The 22343-nt window shown below is 44.3% G+C and overlaps 1 protein-coding gene across 1 annotated transcript in view; it reads left to right on the forward strand.

The window, feature by feature from the left end:
• Nucleotides 1–22343, forward strand: part of kif1ab (kinesin family member 1Ab) — a 63053-nt gene that overhangs the window by 26023 nt on the left and 14687 nt on the right. Inside the window, 20 exon segments of the mRNA XM_034183602.1 lie at nucleotides 2552–2642; nucleotides 2775–2923; nucleotides 3359–3537; nucleotides 5954–6091; nucleotides 6244–6362; nucleotides 6490–6575; nucleotides 6682–6817; nucleotides 7621–7804; nucleotides 7983–8073; nucleotides 8380–8498; nucleotides 8594–8649; nucleotides 9697–9805; nucleotides 10324–10390; nucleotides 11764–11848; nucleotides 11950–12055; nucleotides 15457–15480; nucleotides 15582–15696; nucleotides 15802–15935; nucleotides 16024–16085; nucleotides 16177–16322. Of these exon segments, the coding sequence (XP_034039493.1) occupies nucleotides 2552–2642; nucleotides 2775–2923; nucleotides 3359–3537; nucleotides 5954–6091; nucleotides 6244–6362; nucleotides 6490–6575; nucleotides 6682–6817; nucleotides 7621–7804; nucleotides 7983–8073; nucleotides 8380–8498; nucleotides 8594–8649; nucleotides 9697–9805; nucleotides 10324–10390; nucleotides 11764–11848; nucleotides 11950–12055; nucleotides 15457–15480; nucleotides 15582–15696; nucleotides 15802–15935; nucleotides 16024–16085; nucleotides 16177–16322 (2196 nt within the window).

Here is a 22343-nt window from a genome sequence, read left to right on the forward strand (position 1 = left end):
ATGAACAGACAATGTATAAGCCAAAAAGTAACAATTTAATGTTGTGAATCGCACAACGAAATACAGACAATGACAGAGAATGTGGATTGTCAATCATACACAAGGTGACGTGTGGGCAGGCTCGAAGATAGAAGATATCTGGCAAGAGAAGAGCCGGATCCCACACAGCTTCCACCGCCAACGGATCTGAAGAACACCGGAGCCGCCAAGCCCTGCGCCCTGCGCCCCAGGTGGCCACTGTCTTCAGCAGTCAGACCCGGTACTGCTGGCAGAAACAGAAACAGTTAATGGTGGGTGTGTGAATACACACCCAGCAATCTTTCAGTGCTTAATTCCTCCAGGAGGGAAAACCTCCACCTCCAGTAACACACTCGTACAGCTCCTGGAAAACCACTTATCTGGTTGGGGTGTGAGGCGAAACTGTCGCAGTCCACACCAAACGCCAATGCAGTAGACAAGGACACGTCGCAGGAAAACAGCTGTAAATGAGATCAGACTTTTGTTTGTTTAGGATGCAGCAGAGAACTTACCTGAATGGTAGCTGATTTCTCGGCGGGGAGGTGGAGTTGCAGTCCGGCTTTTATGGAGGATGTGGTTGATGAGTGACAGCTGGTGTTGATGATGTGTGACAGCTGTCACTCCCAGTAGTTCCAACGCCCTCTCCTGCTTGAAGCCCGCACTCCAAGCAGGGCGCCATCTGGTGGTGGTGGGCCAGCAGTACCTCCTCTTCAGCAGCCCACACAACAGACAGACAGCAAACATAAATGTAGTAATTTTTGAGAAAAAGGCAGGGTGTTAGTGTCATTTGTGAAGGTGTGTGTGTGATGGTTTGTGTGTCCATCAGCCACAAGCCACTGCCCGGTGCCAACAAGCAGTGGAAACCCAACTTGCCAGCGATCCACAAAGGGGCGGAGTTCTTGCAAGGTTTGCAAGAGGTCAACCTGCTGGATGTGCAAACTTTGTAAAATTGGCCTCTGTCTTCAGCCAGACAGAAACTGTTACAAACAGTACCACACTGACAATGGACTGATGTAGTTTAGATCTAATTTTGATTCTTGGTTATATATTTGTATATAGTTTGACACTTTATTGTTTTATTCATATTGTATAATTTTGCACAAAATGAGTGATCAAATGAGTGATTTATTGCACATTTTAATAATACAGATAATAACTGATATATTTATATATAGTTTTGCACTTTGTTGTTATTCATATTGTTTGGTTCTGAACTTTAAAATTGGTTACTTTTTGCATATTTTCGCCTTGTAAAATGTTTACTTTTGCACTGTTTCTGCACTGTTTCTGAGTTCTAGACACACAAAATTAATTATTTTGATTGGAAACACGTACAGCTTCCTGTTAAAAATGTGAAATCCAAACATCCTTTACATAATCATTTTTCACTAAAAAACTGAAAAAAAAAATCAAGTTCGTTTTTGTGTTTTTTCTCATTTTAAATGCTAAAACTTACAAATAATGTTTATAAATAGTTAATCAGGTGTAATATAATTGAAATTCAGGTACTCTTGGAAAAGAGTACCAAAGCACACAAACATAGAACGTTATTTCTTAATTTTATTGCTATAATAAAAAATTAGAACCAATCGTCCATTTATAGCCTCAGTAGGTAAAGGGTTAACAAACAAACATATATTTTACCTGTGCATAATAAAATATGTAAAGTAAAAGAAAAAAAAAAAGTTTTATTAAGTGTTCTGACCATAGAACCAGACGAATGCAGTTAACGGAGGTGGAGGCCGAGAAGGGAGGGATGGAGGTTTGCACATAATGTAAACACAAACTAAACTTAAACTGTAAATTCTTAAAAGGATCAAACAGACATAACTTTAATTATAAACTTGGAGGTCTTTGGACCCGGAAACAGATTAATCACGTGATGCGTTACGTCAGCGCTTAACAACCGGATAGGCTGTTGATGCCCGGCCCTATTTACCATTTCCCTCTTCGCTCTGTCTTCTTGAAAAAATATCTGTGAGCTTTGCACACTTGGCAGCGTCTTCCTCCAAAGATTTTCTTTTTCTTAATCTAGCTTTTTCAGCTCCACCTGGCTTTTTTCTGTCCATCTTTTCATTCCCGGGCCACTCCTCCTATACTTGCTAGTAGCGCAAGTCCCATCTGAGCGCACTGGGCCTGATTGGACTGAACTAACTGTAATGAATGCATAGGGGTGTTAAACGTGTAATGGGATGTCCCTACCTTAGGCTTTGGAAAAGATAACAGCGTCGCAAAAGAAGCAGTCTTAAGTTATTTTCTTGTGAATTTTCGTGATTGTAAAACATTTATAACAATTAATGTCTTCTCTGTAAGATACAGCAGCCCAAGTGTCTTGCTGTGTAGCCTAACAGTTAGTGATGGTCATATATGTATGCATATATTAACACACCCTCACAAAGGCCCCAGGTTGGACCAGCCCACCGGGAAAACTCCCGACTCTCCCGATTACCCAGCACGCGGTAGATATCAAATATCACAATGTGTCACAGCCACACACTAATACACCAGCTGTGTTTTTTCTGTTTTCTCTCAGGACTATGAGAGCAAACTGGAGGCCCTTCAGAGACAGGTGGACTCTCGTTACCTGGAGTCTCCTGAGGAAGAGGAGGAGCCTGAAGAGGAAGGTGACACTGCCGTTGTCATTAAATTAAAAACATCATGCTCTTGTATATTGTAATAATATTATGTGGATGGATGTTTTTTCTCTTTGAGCCTTTATTTATTGGTGTTCTGTTTTGACTCTTTTGCCCCCCCAGTGCCTTGGACCAAACACGAGACCGAGCTGGCAATGTGGGCTTTCCGAAAGTGGCGTTTCTACCAGTTCACCTCACTCAGGGACCTGCTTTGGGGCAATGCCATCTACCTCAAAGAGGCCAACGCGATTAGTGTCGAGCTGAAAAAGAAGGTGCTTGATCTGAAAAAGGCTTCAAAATAATCATTTTGTGATGAGCTGTGATGGTTGTCACTCCGAGCTCCAGATATCTGGAAGTTTACATCAGCTGGACTTCTTGGTGGTCTTCAAGATGTTTCACCAGTCAGCCAAACGACTTCTTTATTTTAGCAAAAAAAAAAAGAGAAAAGGGTTTAAAACATTTTCAAAGTTAAAAAGTCGCTCACATAAGTGCTGAAACATCCTGAAGACCAACAAAAAGTGTCATCTTCTAAATATCTCCCACCTAGATGACCAAGAACCTTCATAAACCCGTTGTCTCAGAGTAGTTTTGCCATTCAGTGTGGTCTTTTACTTTTACTTGTATTGAGGTCTCTTCTACCGGACAACACAATTCTAATTTCATCCATCAAATTTGAAGTTGGTTTGAATTTTTTCTTTCATCAAAAGGTGCAGTTCCAGTTTGTCCTGTTGACAGACACACTGTATTCCCCTCTGCCTCCGGACCTGTTGCCCCCCAGTGTGGCCAAAGAGCGCGAGAAGCGGCCTTTCCCCCGAACCATCGTAGCGGTGGAAGTACAGGATCAAAAGAACGGAGCCACACATTACTGGACGCTGGAGAAACTCAGGTGAGGTGGTTTGGTGTTTTGTTCCCCATTACTGGGCTTTTTGTGGAGGTCTTTCTCATGTATTCTGCCAGGGGTGCCAAAAAGGGGAGAATAAGGAGAAGGATTCTAGGGGCCCATGATTGACAGGGGCCCAGACAGGCCCATAATACAATTACAATACTAACAAAACAATATGGGGGTGGCCCAGTAAAATTTCTTTTCATGGAGCCCAAAATCCCTGACAGCACCCCTGATTCTGCCTACAATAAAACTCATAAAGTTAAGACTGATTTACATATATAAATAAAGTTATATGGCTATAAAGATGCATGGTTTCAAAGGTACGGCGGTGTTAATGTCTTGGGCTAAATTTAATCAACACAATAATCAAATCTCAGGTCTGAAACTGCAAATTATAATATAAATCTTCACAAATTCAAGTATATACAAAACTATTACAAGAGTAATAATATACAGAACATACATAGTACTGAGCAAAATTCTTGAGCACCCCATTGGTTTCTGTGTAAATGTGATTTTTTTTTTTTAAATAAATAAAAAATGTAATTAATAGTATATAGTCACCCTCTGCACACTGTCATCAGCAACCAGAGGAGCCTCTTCAGCCACAGACTGCTCTTTCCCAAGTGCAGGACCAACAGACTGAAAAACTCCTTTGTCCCTCAGGCCATCAGACTGTACAACTCCTCACTCAGGGGGAGGAGGAGTAACAGGAAGACAGGGGATGGGAAGGAGAGCAACAGTAGTAGCCAGTAAACCAGTATTGATCAGTATGTCTGGTATTTATATTTGTGTATTTATATTTATATTTGCAGACTGTTTTTCTTTTTTTCACTTTTGATACCTTGTGTGCTTCTTACCCTGTGTGCTGCTATACAATGCTGCTCAATTTCCCTGAGGGAGTCTTCCCAAGGGATCATCTAATCTAATAAAAGAACAAATTTGAATTTTCCAGCTCTTCCTCCTCTGCAAAATAAATAAATTCCAGGACATTTAGCCTATATTATTAAAGACAGTAATGTGTCCGAAACCACAACAACAAAGAAGTGCTAACACCGTTGGCAGGCAATAGTAAATAAAACGAGTGTATCACTCAGTGTCAACATTGTAACAGGAATGTCTTAGATGATTCCTTAGGATGTTTCAATGCACAACAAACCGTATTATTCCAGGTGTTTCTAATAAAATATTCCAAACAGACACAAAAATGAGTGGCTCCATTTCGGTCAGAGACTACGAGAGGAGGAGCCAATGGGCACAGCTGCTGTCACTCAAAGTAACCACACCCACAACTATACAAATTTTTATTATTTAAAACTTCTTAAACTAAGAAGTTAGAAAAAAAATTCACCGCCCATATAGTTGTCATGGAGGAGGAAACTATCTATAAAGACCAAAACTGTTTTTTGTACCAGGCTGTAAACATTTATTTCTGCTCTAAAGTTGGATGTTTTAAAATGGGTTTCTATGGGAATGTGCTCTTTTTTGGAGCTTAGCCTCAAGTGGCCAGTCAAGGAACTGCACTTCCTGGTTGGTGTCAAAATGCATGCTGGAGTGTTACATATGCAATAAATAAATAAATAATTTATTTTAAATTAACTGGTGCCTCAAAGTTTGCTGAAATACCCAGGGCATCATGGGAAATTGTTGTTATCAGTTATCAATGGATGTTTTTGCTGTGTTCAAAAAAATAAAAATAAAAACTTACCCAAGTCGCAGCTGCAATTCTACCGAATTAATTTGACAAATTTCATAACATGTTCATAAAACCTGCAATAGCTTTTGTTTGTGAAATGGCACAATATTACTCCCCTTCATTGCACATTTTCGTTCTTCGCCATGCTAACATCGACGTTGACACGGAAATAACTTGCGGTTCACTACATTGAGAATCCCCTCAATTATATTAATTTTTGTTCCTTGTTACGTACCCTTTTAATTTAGGGTTGTACAAAATGACAACATTTCTTATTTTTAATTATGATTTTAATATTTATCTTTTTATAATCTCAGCAGGTTACATGCCTGAGATGAGTAAAATGTGCGACCACTTTTCAGCTTTAACAACTCACAATTTATTTGTGATTTCTTACAAATTCATAGGAAAATCTATGACTGCTGGGATAGGCTCCAGCCCTCCGCGACCCTTAATTGGACTAAGCCGTAGAAGATGAATGAATGAACTTTATTATTGAGTGACCGCCAGCTATGGTCTTTTATTTTTTTTGTTGTCGTGTACTGGGTTCGTTTTGGAAAATGTTACATATAAGTTGCTCTTGACACCTGATTTATTCTTTGGTGCTTAAAATATTTGCACAGCGCTCCATCTGTGATAAAGTACCCTTTAAAACGTATTGAAACACTAGAATTTATGCCTTTTTAACCCAGTCACAAATCTTCATACCGCCCCCTGCAGGCAGAGGTTGGACCTGATGAGAGAAATGTATGACCGTGCTGCAGAGCTTTCTAGCAGCGCTGTGGAGGACTGTGACCACGCCCTGACTGGGGGTGACCCCTTCTACGATCGCTTCCCCTGGTTCCGTCTGGTTGGCAGGTATGTTGCCAGATCTGCATCAGTGGTTACAGTTGTCCTCCTGAAACAGCACTGATTTAGAATTGGGATCACTAAGTGCATAATGAAAGTTTGTGAAGAATAAACTCCTCCAATGTCTGCCCCCTGCTCTCTCTCTCTCTCGCTCTCCTCAGGGCTTTTGTGTACCTGAGTAACCTGCTGTACCCGGTGCCTTTGGTGCATCGCGTGGCCATTGTCAGCGAAAAAGGAGAGGTGAAGGGCTTCCTCAGGGTGGCCGTGCAGGCCATCTCAGGTACGGCTCGGGACTGTGACGGATGTTCAACACTTTGTGCTGTAATAATATATTATGCTAAATCAAAATGAATTTGAACATAAAAATGTTTGGAAAGAGTCGTGACCTTTTGACCTCTGATAACAAGCTGACGAGGAAGCTCCTGATTACGGATCTGGCGTCAGACAGTCAGGCACCGCCAAGATCTCCTTTGAAGACAAACAGTTTGAGAGGGTTTGTACCAACTCTGGATTGTGTTTTGTTCTGTGAACGTAGCATTGAAAGTCACATTTGCTCTTTCACTTTATGTAAATGTGTGCATGTTATTTTTTATTTTAAGTTCCAGAATGAGTCGTGTCCCAGTGGTTTGTCTCACTCCAACACATCCCAGGAGGAGTTGCGCATTGTGGAGGGAGAAGGACAGAACAGTGAGATGGGAATCTCTGCTGATGAAGTTAACAATAACACCTGTGCCGGTAAGAGGGCATCAGTGCAGCGGCACATTCCTCAAAGGACAGAAAACAGCTGCAGCAGATTTTCAGGTTAAAGCTGATGAATACAAGTAAATCTGCAGCTGTCTGTAAGGGTGTTTTTGACTATGTATGACTTCATTATGAGGGCATTCATGCCAATCAATCACAAATATTTTGCTGATCAATATATGCTTTAGATCAGCCGTCTGGGCTTCATGGTTGATGAGATATACCAAAAAAAGAGATATTTTCTTGTCATGTTTTCTTTGATCTTTGACCAAACTACTCCAAAATTTAATCACCTCTAAATATCTATCCAAGTAATATTCCCACCAAGTTTGAAGGAAATCCATCCAGCTGTTTGAGTTATTTTGTCCACAGACAATCATACACACGTCAGTAAAATAATACTCTGCTGTTACCTCTTTGCTAATGCATAGGATGAAAAAAAAAATCTATATCATGTGTTCATAGGGAACAGTGAAGCCACAGCCACATTCCAGGCATGTAGAGAAATGTTACATTAGCTTTTAAACATCAGATCCACTGACAGTAGATTATATGAACTCTTTTCCATGATGAAATTAGCAGTTTTGTTACATATGACTGTGGGGCAGGAAATCTGGCCTTCACCTTTGATCTTAATCACTGATCGATCCTAGGTACAATGTACCTGCCAAGTGTGATCAAAATCAGATTTGAGTATCTTCTGGATGGAGTTTTGATCACCAAAAATCAGATCTTCAGTTTAAAGGTCTCCTGCGAATAAAAGGATAAACTTTAAGTGGTTGTCTGTGTTGGTGCAGCCACTATGGAGGCTCCACGCAGCCCCTTGACGAGCTTCGGTCTGGGCCTGGACCTTCCTCTGGACCTGACTCAGGAGAAGACTCTGTCCCACCTGAAGGTCGGCAGCACCTTCACCTTCAGAGTCACCGTCTTACAGGCATCCAGCATTTCTGCAGAGTACGCCGACATCTTCTGCCAGTTCAAGTGAGTGACGAGCACCACGCAGAGGATTTATAATATTATTTAAAAAACAAGTAAATGAGCACCAGCTGGACCAGAAATGTGCACCGTTACTGAGACGGAAAAGGTTTACAGTTCAGTTTGTTTGTTAACTGAAACAGCAAAATGAGATGACGAATTGTAAACGTTTCTCTTGTGTCAGCTTCATCCACCGGCACGATGAAGCTTTTTCCACAGAGCCACTGAAGAACACGGGCAGAGGGCCGCCGCTCGGTTTCTACCATGTGCAAAATGTAAGCCCGGAAGAGCGCATTCACATTCTGAACAAATATGTATCTTTACTGCCACCTGCTGGACATGTCTGGGATTGTTGCAGAGAATAATCTTATGTGCATGATGAAAATTAGGAGCAGGTGTGGTTAAATTAACATTTAGCTTGAGTGCCACCTGCTGGACATGTCTGGGATTGTTGCAGAGAATAATCTTATCACATGCATGATGAAAATTAGGAGCAGGTGTGGCGCTACAGTTGTCTGACTGATGAATTTGAAGTTTTAAGATTGATGAGAGCACAAATGTTCCATCTGTGTCCCTGTTAGATCACAGTGGAGGTGACCAAGTCCTTTGTGGAGTACATCAAGACGCAGCCGATTGTCTTCGAAGTGTTCGGCCACTATCAGAAACAGCCTTTCCCACCTCTCTGCAAAGACTTGATCAGGTCAGGAAGAAAACTGATTTTTAAATTGCACCAGATGATTATACGGGCTGACTATGATTTGACAACTGCAAATTTTCTGTCTTTTTATCTGTTAGTCCATTGAGACCTTCTAGAAGGCAGTTCCCCAGAGTGATGCCCTTATCCAAACCTGGTATGTCTTGAATACTTTGTCTGTGTAGCATCACAGAATTCATTATCAATTATTTTAATAATTCTAATCTTACTGTAATTTGTTTTCATTAATATGGGATTTCAAAATTAAAGAATAAATTCAAGAATGTAGAACAAGTTATGTAGCTTTGCTCATTTCCAAAAATGGTTAGCACATGTAATGTATCAGTCACTAATACAATTATTTCATTTCATTGTTTCATGCCATTTACATGATATTGAAAACCACTTGTGAATATGAAAAACAGAAAATAGTGCAAATTCTCCAATATGACCCAGTGGAACCAGAAAACCTTTTTGTTTTTAACTGATAAAATGACCTGCTGGATTGCCAATATTTGCATTCAAACCACTTTTATGCTCATCTTTGAGATTAAAATTCCTTTTTGTTTCACTTGAAGATAATTAAAAAAATTTCCTTGCATTAGGGAAGTATGTATCGTAAAATGCACAAAAACATTGAGAATTAGAAAACAGCCTGTGGGTTAGCGCGCTTTCCTAGCAGCAAGGTCTCCAATTCCACATATGTCTTATTATCCTTGTAGATCTGGAATTGAATCATGAAGTACAGGTACATCCAGCATAAAACTTGGGCCAAATGGGAGAAACCAAAATAAATTTCTGTAAATTAATTGAGTTTCTCCCTCCCTCCAGCTTGTTAACAGGATAACTTAAAAACAACAAATTCTATCATTCTGATTATCTCTGAATTAACAGGGCATATAATAAGGATAAACAGATAACAATTTGGTTAACTTTGATGTACCAGATCAAAAGAAATGCAAGTTTGTTTTGCTTATTTACTATGAAATATGCATGCCTGCTGCCAATAAATATTTGTTGTTGCATATTTATGATTTAAATTGGCAGCCTTTATCAACATAAGTGTGGATGAAGTTGTATGTAGTTTAAATTGAGCTTGTTTGTCAGTTTCTTTCATTCCCAAAGCCTAGGCCTGTTTGTTCCAGAATGAGCTCTGTTTTTCTATGACTTTTATGATATATATTTTTTATTTTTGTTTTTTCAGTGCCAGCCACAAAGCTCAGTACTCTGACTCGGTCCACTGCAGGGCCATGTCATGCCAAATATGATCTCATGGTCTTTTTTGAGATCCGCGAGTTGGAGGCCAACGGAGAGTAAGTTGCGTCTTGCTTGCTTCATACAATAAAGTCTAAAACACAGTCATTCATATCGATCAACAGGCACCAACCCTGCTTCTGGAGATGTTTTTCAGTGGGTCACCCCTCTGGGTCTGGTCTGCTTGAGGTTTCTTCCTCGTTAATCACCAGAGGGAGATCTTCCTTACCACTGTCGCCTGTGTGCTTGCTCATGGGGGTTTGGTGAGATTAGACCTTACTCGTGTGATGCGCCTTGAGGCAACAATGTTGTGATTTGGTGCTGTACAAATAAAGTAAATTGAAATTGAGTTCTTGTTCCACCCACTGCTAATTAACTAATTCAGGTGTGCCAGGCCAATCAAACACCAGTCTTGAGTAATCAGCTGTGGTTGGGGCAATGTGGACATGGAAAATATACACACAGTACAATATAAATGTCTGATCTCCCGGAGCAGGATCACTGACTCCTGATACAGATCTGCTACAACAGGGAATCAATTCCAGTGTGAAGTATTGATTGTTGATTATTTCTGTAGCTACATCCCGGCTGTTGTTGACCACAGAGGCGGGATGCCCTGCCATGGGATCTTCCTCCTCCATCAGGTTTGAAAACACATTTCCCAGTGATTTGTTCATACATTTTATAACAGTCAGTCATGGGAACAGCTAATCTAAAAGTTAGCTTCAATAACTGCTAACTGAAACGTTAACTTGTGATAATGCTAAACTGATAAACCAATACAACATTTAGCTAAAACTACTGCTAACTGCTATTTTGCTTTGGTTTGGGTTTTTTTGGGCTCTAACCCCCCCAAAAAACTGACTTGACAGCAAAAATTTTAATATGGTGAAGCGTAAACATGGAGGTTCCCAAAAAGGGGGCCATACTAAAATACGAAATGGAGCAAAATGGGGACTGATAATCACAAAATGGGGGTAAAATGTATCAAAATGGAGCAGACTGACCCAAACTGACTCCAAATAAGTACTTTTATTTAATTGTTTGGTGTTTGTTTTTTTGTGAGATGCGCTTAGTACATGTACTTGGGGCATGCCCGCCATCTGGTGTTCAACAGATGAAACCTCAGCCACCGGGTCAGACTGCACCATTTCGTTACATTTTACCCCCATTTCTTGATTATCAGTCCCCATTTCTTTCCATGTCACTAAAAAATTAAAGTACTTAATTTGATCATATTTGGAGTCAGTCTGGGTCAGTTTGCTCCAGTGTGTTACATTTTACCTCAATTTACCTCAAGCTGATGCTTCACCCTACCCCTTTTCGGACATGTTGGGTACACAGTAGGAACTTTTTTGTTGTTGTCTTTACTGATCTATTTTGTAATTGTTGTTGTATCAAATGTTCGAAATAAACAGTTTTCATTCATTCATTCAATTTTGTGATTGTTAGGCTCCATTTGACTTATTTCATCCATTTTGTATTTTAGTATAGCTGCTAAAAAGGGTTAGCATGCCAAGATGTAGGTAAATAATTAAATGAATAAATAAAATTAGTCGTTTCCATTTAGCATACAGTTTATTCACACTGCAGAAAGTATTAAATGAATAAGAACTTTTAAGAAATGCTCTGATTTCACCACCTCTTCCTTCTCCATCTCCTTGAGGTGATGTTTGCTACTTTCATGCAATGTGTCAATTTTTCTTATCAGATTTGTGAATTAAGTCCACCAGGATCAAACCACTGATTTTCTGGCTTACAAACCTTTATGACTGTTACACCTTCATTCAACAAAATGTTAGCTGACTCAACGTTAGCAGAAATAAATTTTGTTCTGCTAATGATTTCCAAAGTTAGCTGAAAAGTTAGCTTCGATAATTAGCTGTTAGCTGATTAGCTGAACTGTGCTCACCACTGATAATATCACTAATTAACAAACAGATTATGATCACCTTTAACACGTGAGAGGGGCTTTAATCATTATATTGTAATAACCTGGTTCAAATCCCCTCTTCAGGGTATTCAGAGGAGGATCACAGTCACCATCGCTCATGAAACAGGACACGGCATTGAGTGGAAAGAGGTGAAGGAGCTGGTTATTGGTGAGTAAAATGGAAATTTCTACTGATTATTTGTCTTTTCCAATATATCAAATTTTTCTTTTTTACAGGAAAATTGTAACAATGATTTTGTATGAATTCAGGCCGTATTCGAAACACCCCAGAGGCTGACGAGACCATCATTGACCCCAATATCCTTTCCCTTAACATCCTGTCTTCTGGGTACTTCTGGCCAAAACATGATGACAAGTATGTACTGAATATACAATGCATACATTCAATTGTTTCAGTTTAATAGCTGGTTCATTTTATGATTTTTTTTTTTTTTATTATTCCTTTGGCCAAGGTTTGTTGACATGGATACTAGGTGCTTTTACTCTGTAGGGGCTAAATATACTGGGAAAAGCAGGTGTGACATTACCCATAGATTTTCTACAGAGACCCAGTATAATGCCCATTTCTGGGCGTCACCATGTTGGCACCAGTGGCAGCATTGACTTTGGCTACTTCATGACAAATCCGTAAATGGATAAAGAGGTGGAGCATGGGTGGTTCCATTGAGTGATGAAAGAAGCCGGAACACACCCGTATCTTCAAGTCTGAACCAGCTAAGCTAACAGGCTAACCTCGGTTCAGGTGTTTTATTAAATCAAATTTTTTTGGGGACTTTTGTTGTGACTTGGCGCTATATAAATAAATAAATAAATTTGATTTGATTTGATATTTCGTTTGTTAACTTACAAGCAATAGTTACATTGCGCTAGATGAATTGTTTTCTGTTTAGATTGAGTCAGATTTATTTTCAGTCAGTTTTAGATTGTTTCAGGTAGGTTTTCCTGGAGCTGCACTCACTTTGGTTTTGATTAGGTTGGCTTTGTGTTTTTGTTGTTGTTGTTTTACAACACAGATATTGTTTATTCAAGTATGGCAGTGGTAGGTACATGACCTATACGCGTTCTAGGCGCTCCCGCCATCATGAGCCTCCCAGCTGACTGGGTTATAGCAGTGGGTAGATGGGACTCATTAGCCCTGTTAAGGCGGTCCACCTAGGGGAAGGAAAACCCTGATGTTAAACCCCCAGCCTGGGTTACTGCCCCCGTGCCTCCGAGGAAGGTTCTTTAGCCAGAGGCTAGGAGAAGGTCACTCTGATGTAAAACCTACAGCCTGGTGGTCGCCACAGCCATCTCAGCTTGTCTGTGCCACTGTGGAGTGCCACCTTGCCTAAAGAGTGGAATTGGTGTGCGCGAGCTGATCCCCACTTTAAGCAACGAGCGCAGGCGGGAAGGAAAGCCCTGCAGCGATGGGACGAGGCGAAAACAGCAGGTGCATGATGACACTGGGAGCTGCAGTCTCGATCCTGCATGCAGGCGGCTCAGGAGCTATGGTCGTTTGATTGCTGACCCGAGACAACAGCATCATCCGGCAGGGCCCTGGGTGACCAAGCAGCCCTGTTTAGGGATAGCCCTGCTTGCTCCACATGGAGACAGACCTAGAAAAGGTGGTCTAAACATGGCTTGTCTCACTAGACCCAGTTGGCTCACCACTGCCAACGGGCATCACTACACGCGGTGTGAAAAGAAAAACAAAGAACCTGAAAATTGCGTGCTGGAATGTACGCACAATGATGGACTCAGACAATAGCGATCGTCGTCGAAGACGCTCAGCCTTAGTCGCCAAAGAGCTAGCAAGGCTTGACATAGACATTGCTGCACTCAGTGAGGTGCGCTTTGCAGACCAAGTGTCACTCACCGAGGAAGGCACAGGCTACACACTGTTCTGGTCAGAGAAGGCTAAAGAAGATCGTCGACTCTCAGGGGTCGGGTTCATGATTAAGAGCACCATAGCACATAGGTTACACAGTTTGCCAGTTGGACATTCTGACCGACTCATGTCACTCTGGGTCCCCATCAACAACAAGGATTTTGCCACTATTGTTAGTGTGTATGCCCCAACCATGCAGGCCGACATCTGAGTTAAGGAAGCATTCTATAGCGATCTGCACAACCTTCTACAGCGCGTCGACACCCAGGACAAGCTCCTCATCATGGGAGATTTCAACGCCAGAGTGGGCTGCGACTCTGATATATGGAAGGACGTGCTAGGGAAACATGGCATAGGCAACTGTAACGACAATGGCCAACAACGGGACTCTGTCCGACAGCTTCCCCATCTCAAATGGCGTCAAACAAGGTTGCATCCTCGTGCCCACTCTGTTCTCCATCTTCTTCAGCATGATGCTTCGTGAAGCCAAAGAAGACTTGACAGACAGCATCTATATCCGCTTCAGAACCGACGGAAGTCTGTTTAACTTGCGGCGCCTTCTGTCCCATACTAAGATCACAGAACAGCTAATCATGGAGCTGCTCTTCGCAGATGACTGCGCCCTCGTCGCCCATACGGAGCAAGCCTTGCAGCACATTGTCAACTGTTTTGCTGAAGCAGCCAGAGCCTTCAGCCTCACCATCAGCCTGAGAAAGACAGAAGTGCTATATCACCCGGTCCCCCATACAGCATATACCCCACCCCAAATCAACATCGAGGGTACCAGCCTGAATGCAGTAGAGCACTTCACGTATCTCGGTAGTGTTATCTCAAATGACACATCTGTTGCCAAGGACCTAGACAGTCGCCTTGCCAAGGCCAGCAGTTCTTTTGGTCGACTCTGTAAGAAAGTCTGGCAGAATCATGCACTGTGCCTTTCCACAAAAGTGCAGGTCTACAGAGCCATTGTGGTCCCTACCCTCCTGTATGGAGCTGAAACCTGGGTTCTGTATCGCCAGCAGATCAGATTACTGGAACGCTTTCATCAGCGTTGTCTCCGAAACATCTTCGGGATCAAGTGGCAGGACTACGTCTCAAATGAGGACATCCTTACCAGAGCCAAATTGCCCAGCATAGAGTCTATTATACTCAAACAACAGCTTCGTTGGGCAGGTCACGTAGCCAGGATGGATGATACATGCATGCCGAAATTAATTCTCTTTGGCAAGCTCAAGGAAGGGAGACGAAACCAAGGGGCCCCCAAAAAGCACTATAAGGACCAGCTGAAGAAACAGCTCTCCCTTGCAGGCATTCAGCATCAGTCATGGCAGCATCTAGCTACAGATAGACTCAGCTGGCTTTCCAGCATCAAATCCGCCAGCCTGAAGTTTGAAGCAGAAAGAAGTGAGGCCTCACGCCAGAAGCGTCAAAGACAGAAAGAGCAGGCAGCAGCACAAGCCCAGCCTACTCAAGTGTTCATTTGCCCCAAGTGTAACAGGTCTTGTGCATCCCGCATCGGACTTTTCAGCCACCAGAGGGCTTATAGAAAATAAACTAAAAAAAAAAAAAAGGCCTTCCCACTATCCTCGCAAGCGAGGAAACTGCCAACAACAACAACATTTTTGGGGACTGCACGGCAGTTCTCGTAATGGTATACTTTGGTGTGGACATTAAAAGCTATGAGCCGCTTATTTTCTCAGTAATCGTGCATTAACTTTGACATGAAACTCAAAATTGAGCTCAGGTGTAGCCTGTTTCCACTGATCATCCTTGAGATGTTTCTACATCTCTACATGTGCTATGTGTATTAATGAGGAGATTGATTTTGTTTTATAGCTGCATTGAAAGGCTTCTAACACGTTTTCTTTCTTCTCCTTCAAAAACTGCAGCCTGTCCTTGGGGGTCGATCAGAGGTTTGATTTTAGCTCCCCCCCCAAATTGCTGTAGAATTTTTTTTTTTTTTTTGTTTACAGGTTTTTCCTGATGTTGAGCTTTTTTTTTTCTTTCACTTCAGAACCTTTTACCGATTTGAAGCAGCGTGGGACAGCTCCATGCACAACTCCCTCCTGCTGAACCGTGTCACGCCCTACGGGGAGAAGATCTACATCACCCTCACTGCTTACGTGGAGGTACTAGATGGCATTTAGTGATTGTTGTGACATCAGTGTGTGTGGGTTTGTTCCTCACTGGCTGTACAACAGAGGCTGTGCATTAACGTGACGCGTTTAATTTAGATGGAGAACTGCACTCAGCCGACAGTGATCACCAAAGACTTCTGCATGGTGTTTTACTCTCGAGACACCAAGCTGCCAGCCTCCCGCTCCATCAGGAACCTCTTCAGCACCGGCTGCTTCAGGCCCTCTGAGAGGTATGTTTTTATGGATTTAGAGATACTTTAGGTACCTTTTAAATGATTTGACTTGTCCCCTAAAGTCTTGTTGTTTTGTCCTCCTCAGTAACCGAGTCACAGGAGTCTATGAAGTCACTCTGTGCCACCTGGCAGACCACGGAAGTCCAGGTCAGGCTGAAGTGACACAGAAAAAAATAAGGATTTGTTGTGTGTATGTTGACATGTCATACTGACAGACTACTAACGTGTGCTTCATTAGGCATGCAGCGTCGCCGCAGGCGGGTGCTGGACACCTCGGTGGCGTACGTCCGTGGAGAGGAGAACCTGGCTGGATGGAGGCCACGCAGTGACAGCCTCATCTTGGACCATCAGTGGGAGTTGGAGAAGCTCAGTTTGCTGCAGGAGGTGAGTTTCTACATCGAAGAAGATGGTCAAAAAAGGTGACAGTTGGAAATACAGAGGGCATTTGGAAAACACATACCCCCTGCAAGGCCCAACAATCTGTCATCAGGAGCTGTATCTTTGTGATGTCATAAAGCCCCATCCTCAGTTTTGCTGATATTAATCCTAGAAGGTCACGGTCTATACCTGGGACAAACCACTATGCGAAGGTCACAGTTGCCTATTGAGCGTACATTGGTATGATGTAATCCACCAGCCTTGGACTATGAAATATGGACAAAACCAATCGGAGCATAACTGTGGACACCTTAGCAGGTCCATAGTATAATTTTGGTACAACACTGGTGCTTTCAGAAACCCTCTTGGTGATGTTACTGCATGTACAACAAGGTTACACGCTCCACAGAAATGCAAGGGATAACTGTATTTTCTGTCAGACTGGGGTATTAGTCACATGTGCCAAAAAATGTCATTAAGAGGTAATAAAAAAAAAAATATATATACACTCAACAAAAATATACTCAACAAAAATATAAACGCAACACTTTTCGTTTTGCTCCCATTTTGTATGAGATGAACTCAAAGATCTAAAACTTTTTCCACATACTCAATATCACCATTTCCCTCAAATATTGTTCACAAACCAGTCTAAATCTGTGATAGTGAGCACTTCTCCTTTGCTGAGATAATCCATCCCACCTCACAGGTGTGCCATATCAAGATGCTGATTATACACCATGATTAGTGCACAGGTGTGCCTTAGACTGCCCACAATAAAAGGCCACTCTGAAAGGTGCAGTTTTGTTTTATTGGGGGGGATACCAGTCAGTATCTGGTGTGACCACCATTTGCCTCATGCAGTGCAACACATCTCCTTGACATCATCTGTGAAGAGAACACCTCTCCAACGTGCCAAACGCCAGCGAATGTGAGCATTTGCCCACTCAAGTCGGTTACGACAACGAACTGGAGTCAGGTCGAGACCCCGATTAGGATGACGAGCATGCAGATGAGCTTCCCTGAGACGGTTTCTGACAGTTTGTGCAGAAATTCTTTGGTTATGCAAACCGATTGTTTCAGCAGCTGTCCGAGTGGCTGGTCTTAGATGATCTTGGAGGTGAACATGCTGGATGTGGAGGTCCTGGGCTGGTGTGGTTACACGTGGTCTGCGGTTGTGAGGCTGGTTGGATGTACTGCCAAATTCTCTGAAACGCCTTTGGAGACGGCTTATGTTAGAGAAATGAACATTCAATACACGAGCAACAGCTCTGGTTGACATTCCTGCTGTCAGCATGCCAATTGCACGCTCCCTCAAATCTTGCGACATCTGTGGCATTGTGCTGTGTGATAAAACTGCACCTTTCAGAGTGGCCTTTTATTGTGGGCAGTCTAAGGCACACCTGTGCACTAATCATGATGTCTAATCAGCATCTTGATATGGCACACCTGTGAGGTGGGATGGATTATCTCAGCAAAGGAGAAGTGCTCACTATCACAGATTTAGACTGGTTTGTGAACAATATTTGAGGGGAAATGGTGATATTGTGTATGTGGAAAAAGTTTTAGATCTTTGAGTTCATCTCATAGAAAATGGGAGCAAAACCAAAAGTGTTGCGTTTATATTTTTGTTGAGTGTATATATATATATATATATATATATATACACTGTATATTATGTCCCACCGGTCTATTATTTTTTAAACGTGGTGCGACTACTTCATGCACAAAGAAGCAAAATTACGTCATTCAGCACATTATTTATTTATAATCGAAACACTACATTAGCAAGCAGAAGCTAATGTACAAATTAATTTTATTGTACAAGGTCTTAAAAAACTTAAGGGTGAACTGTTGTGTGGGCCGCTGAAGAGGAGGTACTGCTGGCCTCCACCAGAGGGCGCCCTGCCTGAAGTGCGGGCTTCAGGCACGAGAGGGTGCTACCGCCTCTTCAGGACAGTGCGACGTGGCAGCTGTCAATCATCATCTCCAACAGCTGTCATTCATCAACCACTCCATGAAGCATCTCCTGACATCTCCACCTAGCTGCCGAGATATCTTCAAGCCAAGAAGGTAATACCTCAGCCGTGATTGTGCTGTGCGCACATTATTTTCTCTAGTCTTTGATATTGTTTCAGGAGTCTACTCGCTGTTGTTGTTCTGTCGGAGTACGGAGTGGTGACGAAGTGAAGGGCGTTCACTTGTCACACCGAACTACAGAGACAACCGGAGTTGAACTGTCAATAAAAGGTGGATGTGTTCTTTCCCAACTTAAAAAGAGAAATCTAACTGTTCTGACTGTGTTACTGGGTGTGCACACACCCACCCTTGATTGTTTCTGCTTCCTGCCAGCAGTACCAGATCCGACAGCCGGAGATGGTGACCACTTGGGGACTCGGGACTTGGCGGCTCCAGTATTCTCTGAGTTCGGTGGCGGTGGAAATCGTGTGGGTTCCGGCTCCTCTCTGGACGGACGTCTTCTATCCTTGAGCCCACCTTTGTAGATTGACTACATACAAATTCTGTAATTGTCTGTATTTCGTTGTGCACATTCACAACAGTAAAGTGTTCTATTTTCGCCTCATTCATTGTCCATTCATTTACGCCCCCTGTTGTGGGTCCGTGTCACTACACTTTCCCAACAGGATATCTCGGCCAGCGTCATGGATCCCGAGGGGCGTCAGCCATCTGTTGGACAACCAATGGAAGAGCAGGGTGCACAGGCGTCTGCAGGAGGCATGATTGGTGAGTTGCAGCAAATCCTCACTGCCTTTACTGCTCGGTTGGATATGATGACCGAGCAGAATGTCATCCTCAACCGCAGGATGGAGGCTCTCACCGCGCAAGTGGAAGCGCACGCTCAGGGCGCTGCTGCAGCTCCTCCTCCTGCTGACCCGGTGCCGAATATAGACGTTCCAATGGTCATGCAACGACCCCCCCCCCCCCCACCATCCCCTGAAGCATACATAAGTCCCCCAGAGCCGTACGGAGGTTGTGTGGAGATGTGCGCTGACTTTTTAATGCAGTGTTCGCTCATCTTTGCACAGCGTCCCGTGATGTACGCGTCAGACTCCAGTAGGGTGGCTTATGTGATTAATTTGCTTCGAGGTGAGGCACGCGCTTGGGCTACGGCGCTTTGGGAGCAGAATTCACGGCTCCTTACCACTTATACTGGGTTTGTGAGGGAGTTCAGAACGGTTTTTGATCACCCTAACAGAGGCGAGACCGCTTCAACCGTGCTGCTGTCTATGAGACGGGCGTTGGAGCGCAGCTGAATATGCAGTCGACTTCCGCATCGCGGCTGCGAGGTCCGACTGGAATACGATTGCGCTCCACGCCACCTTCATAAACAGACTGTCGTCGGTCCTGAAGGAGCACCTGGTGGCCAAGGATGAACCGCGGGATTTGGATGGACTTATCGATCTAGTCATACGATTAGACAATCGATTAGAAGAACGCCGTCGGGAGCGAGACGAAGGACGTGGCCGGGCACGCGCCGTCCCTCTCCCTTCCGGGTCCGAAAAGGTTCCGCCCTCCCCACGCTCCACAGCCTCGGCGCACCGTGTGGCAACAGCTCCCCCTGCTGACGATGCTATGGACACGAGCAGGGCCAAATTAAGATCCTCTAACAGACAGAGGAGACTGGCCCGCGGGGAGTGCTTTATCTGCGGCTCAAGTGAGCATCAGCAGAGAGGCTGCCCCAAGCGGTTAAACACGAACGCCCGCCCTTAGAAACTGGGTTAAGGGTGGGCCAAGACATTCACGTGGGACATACATGTATTTCTACACGTCTCCCAGTTACGATCCTGAGCGGGGATCTAACCCTTCAAGCCCCAGCACTGGTGGACACGGGGTCAGAAGGGAATCTGCTGGACAGCAGATGGGCAAGGGAGGTAGGGCTCCCTCTGGTGGCACTTCCTTCGCCATTGAAGGTGCGGGCACTAGATGGCACCCTTCTCCCTTTAATCACACGCAAGACACAACCAGTAATTCTGGTGGTGTCTGGGAATCATCGGGAGGAGATTGAGTTTTTTGTTACTCCTTCTACCTCCCGCGTGATTTTGGGCTTCCCGTAGATGGTAAAACACAATCCCCGGATTGATTGGCCGTCTGGGGTTGTGGCTCAGTGGAGCGAAACCTGCCACCGGGAGTGTTTAGGATCCTCGGTTCCCCCCGGTTTAATTGCTAATGAGGAGGTTAAAGTCCCCCCCAATCTGATGGCGTTGCCGGTTGAGTACCACGATCTTGCTGACGTCTTCAGCAATGATCTGGCACTCACCCTTCCCCCGCACCGTCCGTACAGTTGTGCCATTGATTTGATCCCGGGCGTTGAGTACCTGTCCAGCAGGCTGTACAACCTCTCACGTCCTGAGCGCGAAACAATGGAGACCTACATCCGGAACTCGTTAGCTGCTGGGCTGATCCGGAACTCCACCTCCCCGATGGGTGCAGGTTTCTTTTTTGTGGGCAAGAAAGACGGTGGACTCCGTCCATGCATTGACTACAGAGGGCTGAACGAGATAACGGTTCGCAATCGATACCCTTTGCCCCTGTTGGATTCAGTGTTCACGCCCCTGCATGGAGCCCAAATTTTCACCAAATTAGATCTTAGGAATGCGTATCACCTGGTTCGGATCTGGAAAGGAGACGAGTGGAAGACGGCATTTAACACCCCATTAGGTCACTTTGAGTACCTGGTCATGCCGTTCGGCCTCACGAATGCTCCCGCGACGTTCCAAGCTTTGGTTAATGACGTCTTGCGGGACTTCCTGCACCGATTCTTCTTTGTATATCTGGACGATATACTCATCTTTTCCCCGGATCCTGAGACTCATGTCCAGCATGTACGTCAGGTCCTGCAGCAGTTGTTGGAGAACTGGCTGTTTGTGAAGGGCGAGAAGTGCGAGTTCCACCGCACTTCTTTGTCCTTCCTGGGGTTCATCATCTCCTCCAACTCCGTCGCCCCTGATCTGGCCAAGGTTGCGGCGGTGAGAGATTGGCCCAAACCCACAAGCCGTAGGAAACTGCAACAGTTCCTCGGCTTTGCAAATTTCTACAGGAGGTTCATTAAGGGCTACAGTCAGGTTAGTAGTCCCCTGACAGCCCTGACCTCCCCAAAAGTCCCCTTCACCTGGTCGGATCGGTGCGAAGCCGCGTTTAGGGAGTTGAAACGTTGGTTTTCGACTGCACCAGTTCTGGTGCAGCCCAATCCTTGCCGCCAGTTTGTGGTTGAAGTGGACGCCTCTGACTCAGGGATAGGAGCCGTGTTATCCCAGAGCGGGGAGTCCGACAAGGTTCTTCACCCTTGTGCCTACTTTTCTCGCAGGTTGACCCCAGCTGAACGGAACTATGATGTGGGCAATTGGGAACTCCTTGCGGTGAAAGAGGCTCTTGAGGAGTGGAGACACCTGTTGGAGGGAGCTTCGGAGCCATTCACGGTTTTCACAGACCATCGGAACCTGGAGTATATCAGGACCGCCAAGCGGCTGAACCCCAGGCAAGCCCCCTGGTCACTGTTCTTCGGGTGTTTTGACTTCCAGATCACCTATCGCCCCGGGACCAAGAACCAGAGATCGGATGCCTTGTCCCGGGTACACGAAGACGAAGTCAAAACAGGGCTGTCGGTTCCACCAGAGCCCATCATACTTGAGTCCACTATCATGGCCATCCTCACCTGGGACGTGGAGAAGACCATCCAGGAGGCCCTGGCACGGAGCCCGGACCTAGGAACCGGTCCGAAGAACCGTTTGTACGTCCCAACAGAGGCCAGGGCTGCTGTCCTGGACTTCTGTCATGGTTCCAATTTCTCCTGTCATCCAGGGGTGCGAAGGACCATGGCAGTGGTCCGGCAGCGCTTCTGGTGGGTGTCTATGGAAGCCGACGTCCGGGAATATATCCAGGTCTGTACCACCTGTGCCAGGGGCAAGGCGGACCATACCAAGAGTCAAGGACTTCTTCAACCGCTTCCGGTGCCTCGTCGCCCCTGGTCCCACATCGGCCTGGATTTTGTCATGGGCCTCCCGCCGT

The sequence above is a fragment of the Thalassophryne amazonica genome, chromosome 12 (genome assembly GCF_902500255.1).
Source record: "Thalassophryne amazonica chromosome 12, fThaAma1.1, whole genome shotgun sequence".
NCBI classification, from domain to species: domain Eukaryota; kingdom Metazoa; phylum Chordata; class Actinopteri; order Batrachoidiformes; family Batrachoididae; genus Thalassophryne; species Thalassophryne amazonica.